At 49.2% G+C, this 20,617-nt stretch overlaps 1 protein-coding gene across 5 annotated transcripts in view; it reads left to right on the top strand.

Moving 5' to 3' along the window:
* The first annotated feature begins 272 nt into the window (after positions 1 to 272).
* The window catches only part of PLA2G6 (phospholipase A2 group VI), a 58,800-nt gene continuing 38,455 nt past the window's right edge, over positions 273 to 20,617 (top strand). For 2 of the 5 annotated variants that reach the window (XM_005207367.5, XM_002687923.7), the window contains exons 1-2: positions 274 to 369; positions 12,192 to 12,580. In XM_005207367.5, coding sequence (XP_005207424.1) covers positions 12,249 to 12,580 — 332 coding nt within the window. In that variant the 5' untranslated portion in view covers positions 274 to 369; positions 12,192 to 12,248. Of the gene's footprint in view, positions 370 to 12,191; positions 12,581 to 20,617 lie in introns of all 5 variants that reach the window. The other 3 variants (XM_015471385.3, XM_010805735.4, XM_005207366.5) reach the window with 3 other exon arrangements.

Genomic DNA, 20,617 nt, shown 5'->3' with positions numbered 1-20,617 from the left:
AGCCGTAGTTTAAGTCACGTTCAACCTTCAGGCCTCTGACCGTTTCAGAAGGCGTAGGGTGGAGAACACTGAGCCTCTCGCCCGATATTAACATGTCTGCCCCGGAGCCGTCACACGGACCTTCCTCCTCTCACAGACGTGGCCACGCCCCGCCGCCGAGGATTGGCTCCAGCCCAAAGCCCGGCCTCCCTCGGCGATGGGAGCCCCTTCCATTGGGCAGTTATAAAACATGGCGGAGGCCCGCCCCCGCCTTGCTCTCGCGAAGCACAGGCTTCAGTGATTGGCGGAGAGCAGTGGCCGGGTTGTCACGTGGCCTGGGCCCGTCTGTTTGCGGAAGTGGAAGGAAGCCGAAGTGCTGAGTCAGCCGAGGTGAGTGACGGCGCTGGGAAGGCGGGGCCAGGGAGGGGGGGCCCTTTCCCAAACCTCCTCTACGCCCCAGACTCCTTGGGCTCTATCGGGACAGTCCTTCGAGCCCCCCACTTGTTCACCGATTCTGAGGCCTGTCCTCCATTAACCATGATTGTCCCCTTACTGCCTCCAGCTTCCACCCTTTGATCCCCGACCGTCTGCAACTCCCATCCTGTGACCGCTTTCGTCTCATCTCTTAACCTGTGTGTTCTCTCAGGGACCCAGGTCCGACCCTGGGTACCCCCTCTCAGTGCGTCTTCCCTGTGAGTCTCTCCTCTATCCCTCACTTCCTGCCTGAGTCAACCCCTTCCCTTCATCCCTCGACTCTCAGTGTCTCTTAGTGCTCCCAGTTTTCAGTTTGGTTCCCATTCATTGTCCCCAGTTTCCTTCCTGTGCCTTTCTAAGTGCTCTGATTTGCCCGCCTCAATGAGTTCCTACCCGATTCCCCACTTCACCTCTCTTCTGTATCTGTCTCTCCCTGTTCTCCATCATGCATCCGCTTTTCTGACCTCCTGCTTTTCCCTGCGTATTGACTCCCATGTGCCTCCAGACTTCGTCTCTGCCTACTTTCCCCTCATGCTCCCTCCTTTCCCCTAGCCTATTACACCAGAGTTCTCCCTGTCCCCCAAACCTGTGCCCACCTCCTGTGCCCACCTCCTGTGCCACCGGTGACTTGGAAGCTGCTGACAGAAAGTGTGTGACCTTTGTGACCATGTGACTGCAACAGGCAGGCCAGTGGGTGTGGAACAGGGATCTGTGCCCATTTTTTTTTTTTTAATGGACTGCTCACATGACCCCCAAAACAAATACCTTCCCTTCCACTAAACTTCTGAGTCTTTCCCTCACCTGCCCTCTTACCCACCCAACAGGATGTCAGGCAGGTTTGGTTTGGCAACACCGATGCTCCACCCTGGGGCTGAATGCCGTGTTTTTGTTATTGTCCCTGCCTTAAAAATTTCCTGGAGTTTGTAGGCTGTTTCCTGTCTGAGTCTCAGTTGCCTCATCTGTGACAGGGGGATTGTATTTCTTGCCCTCCTAAACCTGCCACGAGGTTCAAAATTTGAGAAAATGTAGAAAGCAAAGCTTTGTAAACAGTATGGCCATGATCAAATACATGGGTTTGCTGTTGTGTCATCAGCAGAAAAGGGGAAGGGATAGAAGGAAAAATCAAGGAGGGAAAGACAGGTCTTTCATTTAGCATTTGGCAGATTTATTGATCATCTGCCCTGAGTCAGGCTCTTTCACCGTTTATTCATTCATTCCTCACTTATTTGACAAATATTAGTGGACTGTTTACTATGTTCTAGGCTACCTTCTAGCCAATGTTATTCCCATTTAACATAATAAGGAAGACTGGGCAATTGAACTTCCTGATTCACACTGATGGATGTGGTTGGAGCTGAAATCTGAATATAGTTCTTTATATAATACCAGAGTCTGGAGGTGATTGCTCTGCTCTGTAAGGGCCCCTACTGTTGTCTCAGTGCCCAGAGCACTTTTTCTCCCTTCTGTGGGCTACTTTCTTGTTAAATGACAGTAACCTCCAAAGGGAATTTCCTTCTCAGCAGAATGATGTCACCAAGAGGTAGAGGAAAGGGGAATTTAAATGCTGTGTGTGTGTTTGCACATATCTACTGGGTGTGTGTAGGGAGAAAGGGGGAGCTATGGTGAAGGGGAGACCTTGCGTTATGAGCTTCACTCTTTTTTTTTTTAATTTTTATTGGAGTATAGTTGATTTTGGGCTTCCCAGATGGCCCTAGTGGCCTGCCAATGCAGGAGACATAAGAAATGTGGGTTTGATGCCTGCTCGAGAAGATCCCCTGGAGGAGGGCATGGCAATACTGGAGTGGTCCAGTATTCCTGGAGAATCCCATGGCCAAAGGAGCCTGGTGGGCTACAGCCCATAGGGTCACAAAGAGTCTGACACGACTGAAGTGACTTAGCATGTATGCATGAGTAGTTGATTAAAATGTTGTGTTAGTTTCAAGTGTAAAGCAGAGTGAATCAGTTATAAATATGTATATATCTCTCTCCAGTCTTTTTAAGAGTCTTTTAGCAGAGTTCCCTCTGCTATGCGGTAGTCCTTATTAGTTGTCTGTTTTATATACAGCAGTGTGTGTATGTCAGTCTCAATCTCCCCGTTTATCCCTCCCCTCCCCTTAACCGTGGTAACTGTAAGTTTGTTTTCTACATCTGTGATTCTACCTCTGTCTTGTAAATAAGTTTATTTGTACTGCTCTTTTTTAAAAATCCCACATATAAATGATATCATGCTATTTGTCTTTCTCTGTCTAACTCACTTCGCTTAGTATACAGTCTCTAGGTCCATCTGTGTTGCTGCAAATGGCTTTACTTTGTTCTTTTTTATGGTGGAGTAATAATATTCCATTGTATATATATGTACCGTATCATCTTTTTCCATTCCTTTGTTGATGGACATTTAGCTTGCTTCCATGACCTGGCTATTGTAAATAGTGCTGCAGTGAACACTGGGATGCATGTATCTTTTTCAATTATAGTTTTCTCCAGGTATGTGTCTAGGAGTGGGATTGCTGATCATATGGTAGTTCTGTTTTTAGATTTTTAAGGAAACACCATACTGTTCTCCATAGTGGCTGCACCAGTTTACACTGCAGTCAACAATGTGGGAGGGCTCCCTTTTCTACATACATTTATTGTTTGTAGGTTTTTTAGCCCTTCTGAATGGTGTGAGGTGGTACCTCATTGTCGTTTTGATTTGCATTTCTCTAATAGTGATGTTGAGAGGAGCTTCACTTTGGAGAGTGTGACTTCTGGGAGAGCATTTTAATTGTTCTATGCCTTAAATGTTCTCTTCCCTGTTTTTGTCCATTCTCATTTTTTTTGCTGATCTCATTCAGTGACATAGCTTTAAGTACTGTTTCTACTCTGACTCCAACTCCCAATTTATATCTCTAGCCCAGTACAGACATTTCCCTTAAATGACTGACACATACGTAGTTGCTCTGTCAGTGTCTTAAACTTAGGCCTTTCAAGTATTTAGTATTAAGCTTCAGCTATCCATCCCCTCTCTGGTAGCTCATTCGGTAAAGAATCTGCCTGCAGTTCAATCCCTGGGTCCAATCCCCAGGTTGAGAAGATCCCCTGGAGAAGGCAATGGTAACCCACTCCAGTATTCTTGCCTGGAAAATCCCATTGACAGAGGAGCCTGGCAGGCTGAGGGTGTCGCAATAGTCAGATATGATTTAGCGACTAAAGCACCACCACTATCCATTCCCTTTGGGCTTTCCTGGTGGGGCTCAGTGGTAAATAATCTACTTGCCAATGCAGGAGACACAGGTTTGATCCCTGGGTCAGGAAGATCTGGAGGAGATGGCAACTCATTCCAGTATTTTTGCCTGGGGAATCCCATGGACAGAGGAGCCTGGCGGGCTACAGTCCATGAGGTTGCAAGAGTGACATGACTGAGCAACTAAATGACAATAACAATCCATACCCTTCATCCCGTCCCTCACCCTCTACCAAAATCTGTCCCTCTCATGCACTTTCCCATCTTTGGGAAATGGCAGTATTCTTTCAGTTGCTCTGCATAAAACTAGAAGATTATCCTTGATGCCTCTCTGTCCCCCCACATCCAGCCAGAGTTAATGTCACTCCTTGGCTCCGAGCCCTGGAACAGCTTCTCCTTTCACTGTACCTGCCTGGCCATCTGTCACCTCTTTGACCTTACTGGCTTCCTTGCTCTTCCTGGAACTCACCAGGCATGGTCCAGCCCCAGGGCCTTTGCACATGCTCTTCCCTCTGCCTGAAATACTCTTCACCTATATATCCATATGACTTTTGTTCCCATTTCTTTTAAGTCTTTATTCACAGTCAAGTTCTTGGTGCGGATTGGTTCACCCTATCTAAAGTTTTAACCCACCTGGACGCGTCCTATCTCCCTCCTCTCATTTATTTTTCTTCTTGACATCTAATCAGTATTCTGAATTCAGTATGTCTATATTTTGCCTATTTGTCTTCTTCATTATGTTGTTGTTCAGTCGCTATGTCCGACTCTGTGACACCTGCAGAGGACTGCAGCACCCCAGGTTTCCCCGTCCATCACAATCTCTCGGAGCTTGCTCAAACTCATGTCAATTGAGTCAGTGATGCCATCCAACCATCTCATCCTCTGTCGTCCCCCTCTCCTCTCTAAACAGAAGTTCTCGGAAGGCAGGGATTGTGTCTGTTGTGTTCACTAGTGTGTTCTCGGCAGTTGCAACAATGCCTGCTACAGAATAGGTCCTCAGTAAATATAGGCAGAGTGAATCGTAAGAGGGGTCACCCTGTACCACGCCACCAGCCCAAAGACCTCCTGAGGTCCTGGAAGTTTCCGGTGCTGGGAGCTCCAGCAGCAGCTCTGGGCAGTTTGCTTCTAGCTGTTTGCTGTCCAGCTAAACAGATTGGATGAAAAAGATACCTTTTCTATTCCGGAAAGGCCGTTTTGCTTTGGGTCTTATGAATGGTAGCACACTGTTCCATGAGGACCTCAGCTTTTGGCGCACAGGGCTCTGCGCATCAAACCTCGCTCAGCCACATTCCATTCAGGCTTTCTCCTGAAGGCAGCTCGAGGACTACGAGCTGGGGCTGTGGATTCCAAAGAATTGGGTTCAGATCCTGGAAAATTACATCACCTCCTTGCCTCAGCTTGCTGTGTGTGACCTGGGGAGAAGCATACCTTCTCTTAGGAGTGTTTTGAGGAATGAAGATGTTCATTATCTCAAAACTTGGTGAGGTGTCTGATACTGAGCACTGGATGAAAGGGTGGGTGCTGGGTGCGAGGCGAGGGGAGCCAGCCCTCTGCTATTCCTTGATGGCTTATGGAAGAGTCTGGGATGAGCTGGGGTCAGGGGGAACATTTGGAAGGAGTTTTTAAAAAAAAAAAAAAAAAAAAATATATATATATATATTTGATTGCATCAGGTTTTAGTTGCAGCAGGCGGGATCTTTCTTTGCAGTGCCTGGGCTCTCCAGGGTGGAGCTCGGGCGTAGTTTGCTCTGAGGCATGTGGGATCTTAAGTTAGTCCCTGACCAGGGTTTGAACCCACATCCCTTCTGTTGGAAGGTGGATTCTTCACACTGGATTGCCTGGGATGTCCATGGAGGGACATTTTGTTTGGAGGCGGCCTTGGAGGTCCAGAAGCTCTGGTGGGAGGTGGAAATGACATTTGACCTGATGCCTATCTTCATCCCATCTTTCCTCGTGCACTAGTTGAGTGCTTGTGCACTGCGTGGGGGCCCTGAGTCCGAGGAAGAAGGCATGAGTCCAGCCGCCAGGCAGCACCTCCCACCTCCTTTCCCTGAGCCTTGTTACCCGGTATGGCCAAACAGGGATCCTGATGGCACTACCCCTGTCTCATGGGTGTTTGTGAGCTCCAAGGCAGCTAACAGATGTGAAAAGCCCCTGCCAGCCATAAAGCAAGGTGGTCCCGTGAGAGTACATGCCGTGGGCTGGCATGCGGTGGTGCACTCGTGCGCTGGGAGGCACAAATGGTGAGCGCTGCAGGAAGGAAGTCCATGGGGGTCAGGGCAGGCGGGGTGCTCTGATCCGACCCCGTGTTCCTGTACCATCCAGCCAGAGCAGGGCATGGGGGTGACATCAACCGCACAGGAGGCTGTCCTGTGTCAGTTGTCCCAATCACGGGACATCCTGTCATAAGCAGCCAGGGCTCGTAAAGCCCAATTTCCAACTCAAGCAGTTCCGCGTGTGCTTCCAGAAGCCCCCATGTGGTCAGTCCCGTGAGGTCAGCTTCCTGGCCGGGGCGCCTCTGGGCTCCTGGCACGCACCTCCCGGACCGCTGCCCTGCTTCTCTGGTCCAGCAGCAAGCTTGACGCATTTCCTTGCTGGAGTATGAATGAGCTCAGCTTCAAACACCGAATTTTCCAGATGCAAGCCCAGCAGATGCCCCGTCAAGGTTCCCCTGGTGCCAGGGTGAGCTTCTGAAGGTTTCTGTCGTGGTCAGAGTAGGTGAGGGGTGGGATGTGTGGTCTTTTACCACCGCACAGGGAGAAGAGAGGATGGAGGGGTGCCACAGAGGGACTGGGCCCCCCACCCCACCCCCAACCTTTCTTCTCATTCATCCACCAAACATTCATTAAATGCCCACTGTGAGGCAGGAACAGTATGCTAGGTGCTTGGATAAACCAATATAAAGGGGGGGATGGCCCCCCAGCCCACAGATTCTCTATCACCATCCCAGGAGAAGTGGTCACTGGGCATGCACTGGGCGGGGTAGGGCGCAGAGGATGGTACCCGGGGCCGGGAGGAAGGGAGGCGCCAGGTGTGTTTCTTGGAGGAGGTGGCAGGTAAAGTGAGTCTTGAAGGTCGAGAAGGGGTTTATTCACTTGTCTGACAGCCCTGTCTTGAAAGCAGGCTCTGGGGCAGGTGAAGATGGTGGGGAGAGCAGTTCAGGCAGGGGTTGGGGATGTGGGTGGGAGGTTGAGATGACAGGGTGCACATGGGTCCCCCACACTCAGAGTGGCAGCTGCTCCCCAGCCCAGTGCCCGTCCCTGCAGCCGTACCGAAAGGAACCAGGGCTCTGGGGTCAGAGGTGGTGGGGACGGGAAGAAGGGGACAGAAAGGAGGCCGCCTGTTGCGATCGGGCCAGGATGTGGCCCTGGGTGTTCATTTCCTCTCTTCCACCTCGTGATGACAGTGGCCACTGTTTGTGTGCCCAGAGTGGCCGGCGTCCCACTTTCCCTCCGCTGTGTCATTTCATCCTCACGCCTGCCCTGGAAGACTGGAGGAGGGCCAAGTCTGTCCTCTGTGGGGCCAGGCTGCTGTCTGTGTGTGTAGAGGGGCACCCTTGCCACCGACCCTGGGACCCTGAGGACGGGGGCTCTCCTTGGGGGTGGGGCATCTTCCCTCCATTCAGCTTGACCTCCACGGTGACTCCTCCTTAACCCAGGTGGGCCGTGGCTGCTGGGTGCTCCTGACTCCCCCACTCCCTTCTCACCAGAAGTGAGCCCCACTCCTTGTGCTCGGCCTGCCTTCTGGGAAGCTATGCAGCTGCTCTAAGCCAGGCCTGACCCCCCCACATTCCCTCCAGCTCCCCAGATGCAGGCCCCAGGGGCTCAGCCTATACTCCTAATTTCTTTAAAAAATAGACTCTTTTTTTTTTTTTTTATCATTTGGAAAAAAGGCAGGGGAGATTGCCCATAAACCTAATACTCTCATCTGCCCTTAGTATTTGGTGTGTTTTCTATCAATTTTGTTTGTTTGTTCTGCGTAATTTTTACTCAGTTAAGTTGTATCTTAACACACTTTCTCTGGGCTGAGTCTTGGGTTACGGTTGACTGTCTAGAAGTGAAAAGACCCAGTACCCACCCTTAAGAAACTCAGTCTCCAGAGCCTGCCCAACTGGGCTACCCTCCTCCACCTACTAGCTGTGTGACCTTGGGCCCGTTGCTTTACCTCACTGTTTCTTGCTTGTCTCATGTGTAGAATGAGGATAACAATGGTAGCAATTTCATAGGTGCTGGTGCAGATGAAAATGATTAAAATATGTAGAGGTCCTGGAACGGGGCCAGAGGACAGAAAGAGGCACACACGTACTTGATGTGGTTTGTGTTATGAAGAGTTCCAGCTAGAAACGGAGACAAAAGATATTCTAGACAGACTAAGCAATGCAGACAGGCGAGATGGTGTGAAACAACATTGTTTTCTGGAATCATGTGCAGTTTGGAGCCGACAGTGGGGACTGACAGGGAGAGGCTGCAAGGGGAAGCAGGGGCTTCGCAGGCCGAGCTTGCAGCCCTGAAGAGCGCAGTGGGGTGGACTGAGCCTATGACAACACCACGTACTTTTCCTGGGTTGTTATGACCTTCACAGTAGCAGCTTTTACTGACCACGTGGTGTCTCTAGGGTAAACGTGTCATAATTTACAATTCCCCTAATGCTGGATACTGAAGTTGCTTCCATTTTGTGTCAAAACAAAAATTGTTATATGCACTTTGATGTGTGTGCCGTGTGTTCCGTTTTGGGGGGATTCTTTTTCTGGAATCCAGCCCCTTGGCTGTCCTTAGTGTCCCGCCCCGCTCCCCTGGCTGTAGGTACCCCAGCTCCTCTGTCCTTTCAACTCCCAAGTGTGGAAGAAAGAAGGGTCTTGACATAGCATTCTCACGAGGTGCTCATTTAATCCTTACAACAGAGGAGAGGGGAGTGTTGTCCTTGTGTTAAAGGAGAAAAAACTAACTCACAGTCTGCTCACACATCTTAAAAGGAAAGACGTTACAAAACTTTACGGTCTTTTCAAAGCTCTTTAATCATGTCCTATAAGCCTCAGTTTCCTTATCTGTAAAAGAGGGGTGATGGAACTAAAGAGGGCTAGTGCTGAATACTTACTACCTGCCAGGTTCTATTATTTAGGACCAGGAGCTGACTGTGGCTCATACCATGAACTCCTTATTGCCAAATTCAGACTTAAGTTGAAGAAAGTAGGGAAAACCACTAGACCATTCAGGTATGACCTAAATCAAATCCCTTATGATTATACAGTGGAAGTGACAAATAGATTCAAAGGATTAGATCTGATAGAGTGCCTGAAGAACTATGGACGAAGGCTTGTAACATTGTACAGGAGACAGTGATCAGAGCCAACCCGAAGAGGAAGAAATACAAAAAGGCAAAATGGTTGTCTGAGGAGGCCTTACAAATAGCTGAGAAAAGAAGAGAAGCAAAAGGCAAAGGAGAAAAGGAAAGACATATCCATCTGAATTCAGAGTTCCAAACAATAACAAGGAGAGATAAGAAAGCCTTCCTAAGTGATCAGTGCAAAGAGATAGAAGAAAACAATAGAATGGAAAAGACTAGAGATCTCTTCAAGAAAATTAGAGATACCAAGGGAACATTTAATGCAAAGATAGGCATAATAAAGGACTGAAATAGTTAGGACCTAACAGAAGCTGAAGATATTAAGAAGAGGTGGCAAGAATGTGTAGAACTATACAAAAAAGATTTTAATGACCTAGATAACCATGATGGTGTGGTCACTCACCTAGAGCCAGACATCCTGGAGTGCGAAGTCAAGTGGGTCTAAGGAAGCATCACTATGAACAAAGCTAGTGGAGGGGATGGAATTCCAGCTGAGCTATTTCAAATCCTAAAAGATGATACTGTGAAAGTGCTGCACTTAATATGCTAGCAAATTTGAAAAACTCAGCAGTGGCCACAGGACTGGAAAAGGTCAGGTTTCATTCCAATCCCAAAGAAAGTCAATGCCAAAGAATGTTCAAAGTACTGCACAATTGGACTCATCTCACATGCTAGCAAAGTAATGCTCAAAATTCTTCAAGTGAGGCTTCAGTGGTATTGAGAACTGAGAATGGTGAGCTGTGAATTGAGATGTTCAAGCTGGTTTTAGAAAAGGGAGAGGAACCAGAGATCAAATTGTCAACATCTGTTGGGTCATCAAAAAGCAAGAGAGTTCCAGAAAAACATCTATTTCTGCTTCATTGACTATGCTAAAGCCTCTGATGGTGTGGATCACAACAAACTGGAAAATTCTCAAGGAGATGGGAATACCAGACCACCTGACCTGCATCTTGAGAAGTCTGTATACAGGTCAAGAAGAAACAGAATCTGACATGGAACAAAGGACAGGTTCCAAATTGGGAAAGGAGTACATCTAGGCTGTATATTGTCACCCTGCTTATATAACTTATATGCAGAGTACATCATGAGAAATGCTGGGCTGGATGAAGCACAAGCTGGAATCAAGATTGCAGAGAGAAATGTCAATAACCTCAGATATGCAGATGACACTACCCTTATGGCAGAAAGTGAAGAGGAACTAAAGAGCCTCTTGATGAAAGTGAAAGAGGAGAATAAAAAAGCTGGCTTAAAACTCAACATTCAAAATACGAAGATCATGGCATCTGGTCCTATCACTTCATGGCAAATAGATGGGGAAACAATAGAAACTGTGACAGACTGTATTTTCTTGGGCTCCAAAATCTCTGTAGATGGTGACTGCAGCCATGAAATTAAAAGACACTTTCTCCTTGGAAGAAAAGCTATGACAAACGTAGACAGCATATTAAAAAGTAGAGACATTTCTCTGCCAACAAAGGTCTGTGTAGTCAAAGCTATGGTTTTTCCAGTAGTCATGTATGGATGTGAGAGTTAGATCATAAAGAAAGCTGAGTGCTGAAGAACTGATGCTTTTGACCTGTGGTTTTGGAGAAGACTCTTGAGAGTCCCTTGGACTGCAAGGAGATCTAATCAGTCCATCCTAAAGGAAATCAGTCCTGAATATTCATTGGAAGGACTGATGCTGAAGCTGAAGCTCCAATACTTTGGCCGCCTAATGTGAAGAACTGACTGGAAAAGACCCTGATGCTGGGAAAGATTGGAGATGGGAGGAGAAGGGGATGGCAGACGATGAGATGGTTGGATGGCATCAGTGACTCGATGGACATGAGTTTGAGCAAGCTCTGGGAGTTGGTGGTGGACAGGGAAGCCTGGTGTGCTGCAGTCCATGGGGTCCCAAAGAGTTGGACACGACTGAGCGACTGAACTGAGGTTCTATTACTAGGCACTGTTGTGGTCCACATGTTGTGGCTGAGGAAACTGACTTAGAGAGGTTGAGTAACTTACGCAGGGTCAGTGGTGAGGACAGGATTTGAATGCAGTTTTGCTCCAGAGTTGCACTCTGTGCCTGGGCCCTCTGCCTCATATAGTTTGTGAGAATTAAATGAGACCACTAAGTGCTTACTTAGCTCAGGGCCTACTGCCTCGTAAGTGCTTAGTATCTCCTGGTGTGGTGGTTATTATTGACCCTGCCTGCCTTTTTTGATGATTCTTTGTAGGCCTCTTACTCTTCCTTTCATGCCTGCGGTTGGTCCTCTGTCCACACGTAGACCAGAGTGTCCACTCTCCTCCAGGACACCCACACTGTGTCCTCCATGTCACCCACCCTTTCGCCAGGTGACATTGTAGCACAGAGGCAGAGGGCGGCCCCCAGCCAGTTGCCACCCAGGTTTGGTGGCACTGCCTGAGGAAGGTGGGGTGTTTTCTGGGAACCTAGGAAATAACATCTAATTCTGTCATCCAAACTGAGAACAATCTCTATGGCAGACAGTGTGACCCTATGAGTATGAAACAAAATTTCCACCCAAACCTGTGTCACTGTTTCTGAGTCTTAGGGTCACGCTCATTTCTGGGGAGCGTGCTTTTGTGTTCTCTCAGAACTCCAAGGGAAGCCTGAGATAGCAGGCGCAGAAGGTTTTATTTTTTATTTTATTTTCTGGCTGCACCTCGTGGCATGCGGGATCTTAACTACCCTGACCAGGGGTCAAACCTGTGTCCCCTGAAGTGGAAGTGCTTAGTCTTAACCACTGGACTGGCAGGGAAGCCCCCACCAAAGATTTGAGATCTATGGCCCCGGTGGAGTGTGAGGTGACTCTGGTCCCCTCGTGGCATCCAGTAGAGAGGTGCCACTGGTTTTGTTTGTGGACTCGAAATGAGCCATGCCAAGCTCTTTGAGTTCCCAAAAGTCGATTCCATACTTTGCAGGGTGAGAACCGCCCCGCCCCGCTTTGCACAGGGAAGTGTCGCTTGTCACGTATGTTCACGTCTGCCGCCTTCTCTGATCGTGACCACCCCACACCGCAGACGAGGAAACTGAGTCTCTGTTGGGGAAACTGGGTCGGCGGGCAGGACAGCACCGTTCGCTTGTGCACAGTGGCAGCTCTGGAACTTTCCATCAGCCCCCATTCCGTCCCACTCAGTGCTGTTTCTTTTTCTTTCCCCCTCTTCTTTCCAGGTCCCTCCAGGCCCAGGATCCAGGGGACAGCGCTGGTGGGGAGCCAGCGGGGTGCCCATGCAGGAAGCTGCCACGCGTGGTGAGGTGGGCATGGGAGACCGCGCCCGGCTGACCCGAGACTCCGTTTTCTTCCAGACTGAGGGGGAAGGTGGTGGGGCCTCCCCACCGGCCCCCCAGAGGATGCAGTTCTTCGGCCGCCTGGTCAACACCCTCAGCAGCGTCACCAACTTGTTTGTGAACCCGTTCCGGGTGAAGGAGGTGGCCGTTGAGGACTACCACTCGCGCCGCCGGGTCCGAGAGGAGGGGCAGCTGATTCTGTTCCAGAACTCTTCCAACCGCACGTGGGACTGCATCCTGGTCAACCCCAGGAACGCCCAGAGCGGATTCCGGTGGGTAATGGTCAGTTGCCCCCTCCCCCACCGCCACTTTGCTCCCTTGACTCCTCCCAGGTCTCAGCTTGGAGGTCCCCTGACATCTGAGGGGTCTGTGATGGGTGGGGTGGCCGCTTTTAGAAAGGAGGCAGGGACTTCCTGGCCTGGATGACTTCTGGCCCATCAGGGTCCTGGAAGCAGGGCCTGGGGCTGGGCCCATGTGGATAGAGGGAGGCAGGAAGGATGAGGAAGTGGAGAAAGTCACATTGGGAAAGGTCCAGGGATTGCCGGTAGTCCTGGGTCGTTAGCATGACTGTCCTTGCAGGGGCTGGTTGGCTGAGGTTTGTTGGGGGCAGCCTGGAAGGAGTGGACACCTGTACTTCTCAGGGCACACTGGGCCCCCTCCGTGGGCTAGAGGAGAGGGTAAGAAGCCAGGACAGGGCTGAGGGAACCGAGCAGATGCAAAGCCGGTTGAGGAAAGGGGAGAGGAGAGGCCAAGGACCCAGAAGGCAAGGAACCTGGGGGAGCTTGGCAGACTCGCATTGAGTTGGGCTGGTGCCGATGGCCCTTCCTCATTGGTTTCACCTGGCAAGTTGTCTTGTGATCCAGGGAGTGAGCTGGGAGGCGGGAAATGGGGGTTAGAGGGTGGAATGCTGGAGCTGGGGTCCCAAAGGGCTGCGGAAATGGAGATGCCAAGGCCTGGGAGTGACCGGGAGCGAGGGCTGCGGGGAGGGTGTGCTGTGCCTGACCCTGGGCTTCTCACTGGGGGTCATCATTGCGGTGGTGGGGGAGTGCACCCCACTGCTCCGAACACCCTGCACTTGGTGGAGAGCAGGCTTGGGGTATTGGACTTCCTTTTCAAGGGGTCAAGGTTCTGTCTTTTAAGTCTCCTCCTTTCTTTGCTGGAGGGCTTTGAATGATGGCCAAAGTACTTAAATGTGTGGGATGGGGCTGTCAGGGCCCTGCTTCCAAGTGGAGGTGCTCCTATTCTATAGCTGCAGAGCTCCAGGATGGGGGAGCGGGTTGGGGTCTTCTGAATACTCAGGTTTCATTTCCAAAGGCCTGGGAGTCCTACAGCATCCCTATGGATGGAGAGCTGGATGCTGGCTGATATAGATGCAACTCTGATAGCGTTGCGTTATATTAGTGTGTGTGAGGCACTGGTCTGACTCAGCTCCCTTCGTCTTCACGGCCGTCCCCCGAGGCAGGGCTTTCACTGACCCCTCCTTACAGAGGAGGAAACACAGCTCGGAGAATTTAAGTAACTTGCTGAAGTCACAAAGCCGCTGGATAGCGGAGCCGGGCTTCAGACCCAGTCATTCTAGCTCGAGAACCCACCTCTTCCTTTTCATCCAGGCGGGCCCCTTTGCAGTGGGATGAGCTGTGGGGGTCAGTGTCCAGCTCCCCCCGGGCCCATCCTAGGCCCCCAGCCCGGCATATGGGCCAGGTGTCTGGCTCTTCTGGGGTGAGCGCCGCTGCGGTCACCTGTAGCACCGCTGTGTACATTGTGATAACGTCCATACTTCTCTTCCTGGTACGAGTTAATCATTTGCTGCTGACACTGACTTGTGACATATGGTCCTTGATGAGCCCCGCCAGCCTCCCACTGGTATCTCAGCAGAAGCAGGGCTGCACTTCCCTGGAATCCTGGGAGGAATGATCAAAGCACATGTGACACGTGACCTTCTCTTCTCAAAAGGGGACTGAGGTTTTTTTTTTTCTTTCTAATTATTTATTTGGCTGCACTGTGTCTTAGTTGCGGCATGTGAACTCTTGATTGCTACATGTAGGATCTAGTTCCCTGACCAGGGATCGAACCCAGAGTCCCTGCCCTGGGAGCATGACGTCTTAGCCACTGGACCACCAGGGAAGGGCGTTGACTTCCCCCTAGGGGTTGGCCCCCAGGGGGTTGACTTTTGAGGCCCTCTGTGCTGGGACTTTGCCTGGACACACACCCTGGGGTTTACCCGTTCACTGTTTATCCAGTCCATAGCCTGTCTCCACCAAGGGCAGGTCTGTGCCCTCTAGGAGCTCAGGCAGTGGCCAGAAAAGGTGGAGTAGGACCTGCATTCAGTGGACTGAATGTCCTAACAGGCTCATGTGAGACTCGTGTTCCCTGCACAGACCTCACCTCGCTATACTCTCTCTTTGCCCTGGCGCTCTCCCCGTACTCCTTGGCCCACGCCTCTTGGGCACCTGCTCTGTGAGCCTGTGCTCACCCTTCTCTTCTCCCTCACCACTGCCTGAATCTCTGTCCATCCCTCTTGTTTTAGATTGCCCATCTGTCTCCCCCACCAGCCCGCAGAGCTCAGGAAGGACAGGTCCTGGGTCTGAGTCATTTCTGTTAACGCCCAGCTAGTATCCAGTACTTGGCAGATGTTTGAACCCTGGGGCTCTGTCCTTGGAGGTCCGCTGAACTACAGCCATCCATCTATGAAACTTTGCTGTCTGTCTGTGAATGAAGGTTACAATAAGAACAACATTTAACACTGTTACCATCTCAGAGGAGGTGATGCAAACTGTGCGCGGCTTCAGTGTACCTACCGTCTACCTTTCCCTGGTTTCTGTATATACGCTTTGAAGAAAGAAACGGCAACCCACTCCAATATTCTTGCCTGGAGAACCCCATGGCCAGAGGAGCCTGGCGGGCTACAGTCCATGGGTCTCAAGGAGTCAAACATGACTGAACAACTACACAGCAGTAAACTTTGGTTGACCCATGACCACTGAAGGTCAAAGTGTATGTGACAGGAGAGATGGGAAAGGCTTCTCTGGGGTGCTTGGGTTGGAGATGGCCCGGGAGGGTGAGCAAGATTTCAATAGGAGAAGGCCTGAGAGTGCATCAGAGCAAAGTCATTGAGGGAGGGAGAAGGGAGAGAGTTATAAACCCCTCTAACCCAATGGTTCTTGGCCATTTTTCATTCCAGGACCCCCTTGAGAGTCTCAGGGTTCCCTGTCCCCCCGGCTAAATGCATATCCATGCATTTGCCTGCCATTTCCTAAATCACAGGCCCCCTGGATAAGGGGCCCCCTTTTCCACAGGCCCCTTCCACCAAAGCAGAGGCTTCCCCACACTGATGCCACGGTGCTTTAGTCTGCAGGCTCAGTTCTAGAAGAGAGAAAAGATACTGCCCCATGGGTCTGCTAGATCCTCCCCTTTTCTCTAGATCTTTCTTTCACCTCCTTGTTCTAACCTGGACCTGACTCCACCCGAGGGCGCTGCTTCTCTGCAGGCCTCCCAAGAGTTTTCCCTCCCAGGTTCCTCCCACTGGGCCTGGAGGTGGGGTCACGTCCTCTTCGCCCATCAATCATGAAGTGAACCGCATCCTAGGCTAAGACTCACTCTCTCCCCTAGCGGCAGGCATCTCCCCCAGATCCTCGAAGACGTGAGCCCGTGGCTCGGACCTGCCTCGCACCATCACTGCTCCTGGCTTGACTCTTGGTGACTGTTTCATTCACAGGGTGCCACGCCTAACACCCAGGGCTCTTGGTGCCTGAGCACACAGCCGTTGCCTGAGCCCGGTCATCACCAGTAGCAGCAGCTCTTCCATAGATACAAATGCCAAGCATCCCAGTTTCTGACCTCTGCCTCCTGACTTATCTGCTTCTTCCCTCTGGTACTCTGAATGCCTGGTGTCCCCCTGCAGATGAGGCAATGACCCTGCCACCTTTTTACCGTCCCCACGCCTCTTGTGAATTTCACTCCTTCAGTTCAGTTCAGTTCAGTCGCTCAGTCGTGTCTGACTCTTTGCAACCCCATGGGTTACAGCACGCCAGGCCTCACTGTCCCATCGCCAACTCCTCGAGTTTACTCAAACTTATGTCCATTGAGTCAGTGATGCCATCCAACCTGTCATCCTTTATTATGCCATCCTCTGTCGTCCCCGTCACCTCCTGCCCTCAGTCTTTCCCAGCATCAGGATCTTTTCAAATGAGTCAGTTCTTCACATCAAGTGGCCAAAGTATTGGAGTTTCAGCTTCAACATCAGTCCTTCCAATGAACACCCAGGACTGATCTCCCTTAGGATGGACTGGTTGGATCTCCTTGCAGTCCAAGGGACTCTCAAGAGTCTTCTCTAGCACCACAGTTCAAAAGCATCAATTCTTCGGTGCTCAGCTTTCTTTATGGTCCAACTGTCACATCCATACATGACTACTGGAAAAACCATAGCCTTGACTAGATGGACCTTTGTTGGCAAAGTAATGTCTTTGCTTTTTAATATGCTGTCTAGGTTGGTCATAACTTTCCTTCCAAGGAGCAAGCATCTTTTAATTTCATGGCTGAAGTCACTATCTGCAGTGATTTTGGAGCCCAAAAAAATAAAGTCTGTCACTGTTTCCCCTTCTGTTTGCCATGAAATGATGGGACCGGATGCCATGATCCTAGTTTTCTGAATGTTGAATTTTAAGCCAACTTTTTCACTCTCCTCTTTCACTTTCATCAAGAGGCTCTTTAGTTCTTCTTTGCTTTCTGCTATAAGGTTCATGTCATCTGCATATCTGAGGTTATTGGTATTTCTCCTGGCAATCTTGATTCCAGTTTGTGCTTCATGCAGCCCAGCGTTTCTCATGATATACTCTGAATATAAGTTAAATAAGCAGGGTGACAATATACAGCCTTGACGTACTCCTTTCCCAATTTGGAACCAGTCTGTTCCATGTCCAGTTCTAACTGTTGCTTCCTGACCTGCATACAGATTTCTCAAGAAGCAGGTGAGGTGGTCTGGTATTCCAATCACTTTCAGAAGTTTCCAGAGTTTGTTGTGGTCCACAGAGTTAAAGGCTTTGGTATAGTCAATAAAGCAGAAGTAGATATTTTTCCGGAACTCTCTTGCTTTTTCGATAATCCAGTGGATGTTGGCAATTTGATCTCTGATTCTTTTGCCTTTTCTAAAACCAGCTTGAACATCTGGAAGTTCACGGTTCACGTACTGTTGAAGCCTGGCTTGGAGAATTTTGAGCATTAGTTTACTAGCGTGTTGAGATGAGTGCAACTGTGCAGTAGTTTGAGCATTCTTTGGCATTGCCTTTCTTTGGGATTGGAATGAAAACTGACCTTTTCCATTCCTGTGGCCACTGCTGAGTTTTCCAAATTTCACTCCTTAGCTAGCATATCATTGTCTTCACACACTTGCATACACTCTGCTTTCCTGTTGTCTTCTCTGTTCATCATGTTTACTTGGCAAAACCCCAACACAAGTTAATTCCAATTCTCCACCATGGCTGGAGGAACACCCCTCCACACTGACCACTCTCACTTTCAGATCTCAGGGTGGATGGGCTGGATGCGAGCCTGTGCGTTTGGCAAGCCTACACGTAGGTACTTTCCTAATGGTCCAGTGGTTAAGAATCTCCCTTGCAATGCGGAGGACACCGGTTCCATCCCTGGTCAGGATGCCATGAGATAACCGAGCCCCCATGCCACGACTAAGACCTAGGGCCTCCAGATTAATAAAGAAACTCTCTGGTTCTCTTGGAAGGCGCGTCTGGTCCTCCCTCCTCCGCCTCCAGTCCCTCCTCTCTGTGCTCTGATGACCTGGCTTCTGTCTCACTGAGAAAGCAGAAACCAGGGGAAGAGAAGAAGAGCTCCCTCCACCCCATCGACCCCAACCTGTACCCACATCCAGGCCCATCCCCATCGTGACTCGAGACACGCCAGCCGTGCGTCTGACCGAGCCCCTTCCCGCCTCCAGGTCATCGTCTCCTCTCCGTGTCAGGACATCAGTTCACCAGTTCTTTCCTGTCTCTCCCACATAATTCCCCCCTCTTCACTAGATATTTCCTATTGATGTACAAATAAGCTTTAAAAAAAAAATCTCCTTAACTCCATATTTGCCCGCATTCAGGCAGTTTTCCTGTTTGACATAATTCACCGTCATCTCCTCTCCTCCTGTTCTCTTTGTTTTTTTATTTTCTGGGTCTTTTTTTCTAAGTCTACTTGATTTACAGTTTCAGGTTTATGACATAGTGGTTCAATATATTTGTAGACTATAATCCATTTAAAGTTATTGCAAAACAGTGACTTTATTTCCCTGTGCTGTATAATATATCCTTGTTGCCATCTATTTTATGCGTAATTATTTTTTTAGTATTTATTTATTTGGCCACACTAGGTCTTAGTTGCGGCATGGGGGCTTAGTTGCCCCGTGGCATGTGGGATCTCAGTTCCCTGACCAGGGATGAAACCTGTGCCCACTGCATTGCAAGAGAAGTTCTTAACCACTGGACCACTGTGGAGGCCCTAAATGTAGTTTTCTGTATCCCTGAATCCCCTTCCCCTATTTTGCCCCTCCTCTCTTCATGCTCCCCAGTGGTAACCAATAGTTTGTTCTCTGCATCCATAAATCTGTTTCTGTTTTGATACATACATTCATTTGTTTTGTTTTTTAGATTCTATAGATAAGTGATAACGTCTTATGTTTGTCTTCTCTGTCTGGCTTATTTCACTAAGCATAATACTTCATAGATCCACCCTTGTTGCAAACGGCAGAATTTCATCCTTATTCATGGCTGAGTAGTATTCCATTGTTCATCTGTCGATGCACATGTAGGTTTCTTCCATATCTTGGCAATTGTAAATGATGCTGCCATGAGCGTTGGTGCACATGTATCTTTTTGAATTAGTGCTTTCATTTTCTTTGGATATATACCCAGGAGTGATGGCTACTGAGGTATTTGTTGCAAATCTCACCACCCTTGTCAAGAAGGAGAACATTGCAGCACCCCGGAAGCCCCTCTTCCTCCCCCCCCCCCCCCCCCCCCGCCAAGGTGATCATTAATCTGACTTTTATAACTGCTTTTATGTCTGGCTCCTTTGACCAGCATTTGCCTGGAGGTTTGCGTTTTGCACATTGCTGTGTCGGTCCTTTTCAGTGCAGTGGAATTCCACTGTGTAACTACAGCCTGACTTTATGTATCTGTTGGTATTGTCAGATGTTTGGGTTGTCTCTGGTTTTGGTGCATACATGCCTGTATTTCTGCTGGGCATCTATCCAGGAGTGGAATTGCTGGGTCGACGCAGTACATATTCTCAACGTCCATGAATAATGCCCATCTCATATTCTACCAGCAGCAAGTGAGATTTCCTGTTACGTCACATCCTCTGATCCATTGGATCTGTAGTAGTACATAATTACGGTTTTAACTTGCCTTTTCTTGATGACATATGCAGTTAGGCCCCTTCGATATGTTGATGGACCATTTGGCAGTCCTCTTTGGGCAACTACCTGCTCAGCTGTCTTGGACATTTAAAACATAAAGTTCTTTTCCTTTCAGCGTTTTGGCAGGGGTATTCTGTATGTCTGTATTTCAAGATTGTGTGGATTCTTTACCACTTGTGTGGATTAAGTGGTAAAGTATCCGCCTACCAATGCAGGAGATGTGAGTTCGATCCTTGGGTTGGGAAAATTCCCTGAAGAAGGAAATGGCCACCCTCTCCAGTATTCTTGTCTGGGAAATCCCATGGACAGAGGAGCCTGGTGGGCTACAGTCCACGGGATCGTAGGAGTTAGATGTGTCTTAGCGACTGAGCAAGAGGATGAGCATGATTCCAGATACACACCCTAGAAAAATTACTAGAGCTAATCTGTGAATTTAGTGAAGTTGCAGGATTCAAAAGTAATACCCAGATACACACCTTTGTTGGTTCCGGTGTTGTTCTGTTGCGTTGTGAATGTTCCTTTTTATTCCCAGCTTTCTGAGAGCTTTAATTTTAATCATACAGCCTGTAGTCCTTTGAATCTGACTTTTTTCACTTAGCATAGTGCTTTTGCAATTCATGATTGAATGTTTTCTTCTTCTTATTCCATTTTACCCATCTCTATCAGCTTGGAAATCTGTACTCTATTATTATCTTTTAATGATATCTTTTGGGAGGTGGTTCTCCATGGGCCTTTTGTGTTTCTGTACATCTTACAAGCAGAGCCTCTGACTGCCTTTGTTCCACTCTAACTTCACAAGGATGTTTGTCTTGTGAACAGCCGTGGAAGATAGAGGCAGGTTCTAGACTAGAGCAAAGTGTAGGTTTGCTTACTCTACTGTGTAATCAAGATAATA

This window comes from Bos taurus, chromosome 5 (genome assembly GCF_002263795.3).
Source record: "Bos taurus isolate L1 Dominette 01449 registration number 42190680 breed Hereford chromosome 5, ARS-UCD2.0, whole genome shotgun sequence".
NCBI classification, from domain to species: domain Eukaryota; kingdom Metazoa; phylum Chordata; class Mammalia; order Artiodactyla; family Bovidae; genus Bos; species Bos taurus.
The sequence above is the reverse complement of the archived record's forward strand: the minus strand, read 5'-3'. Positions and strand labels throughout refer to the sequence as shown.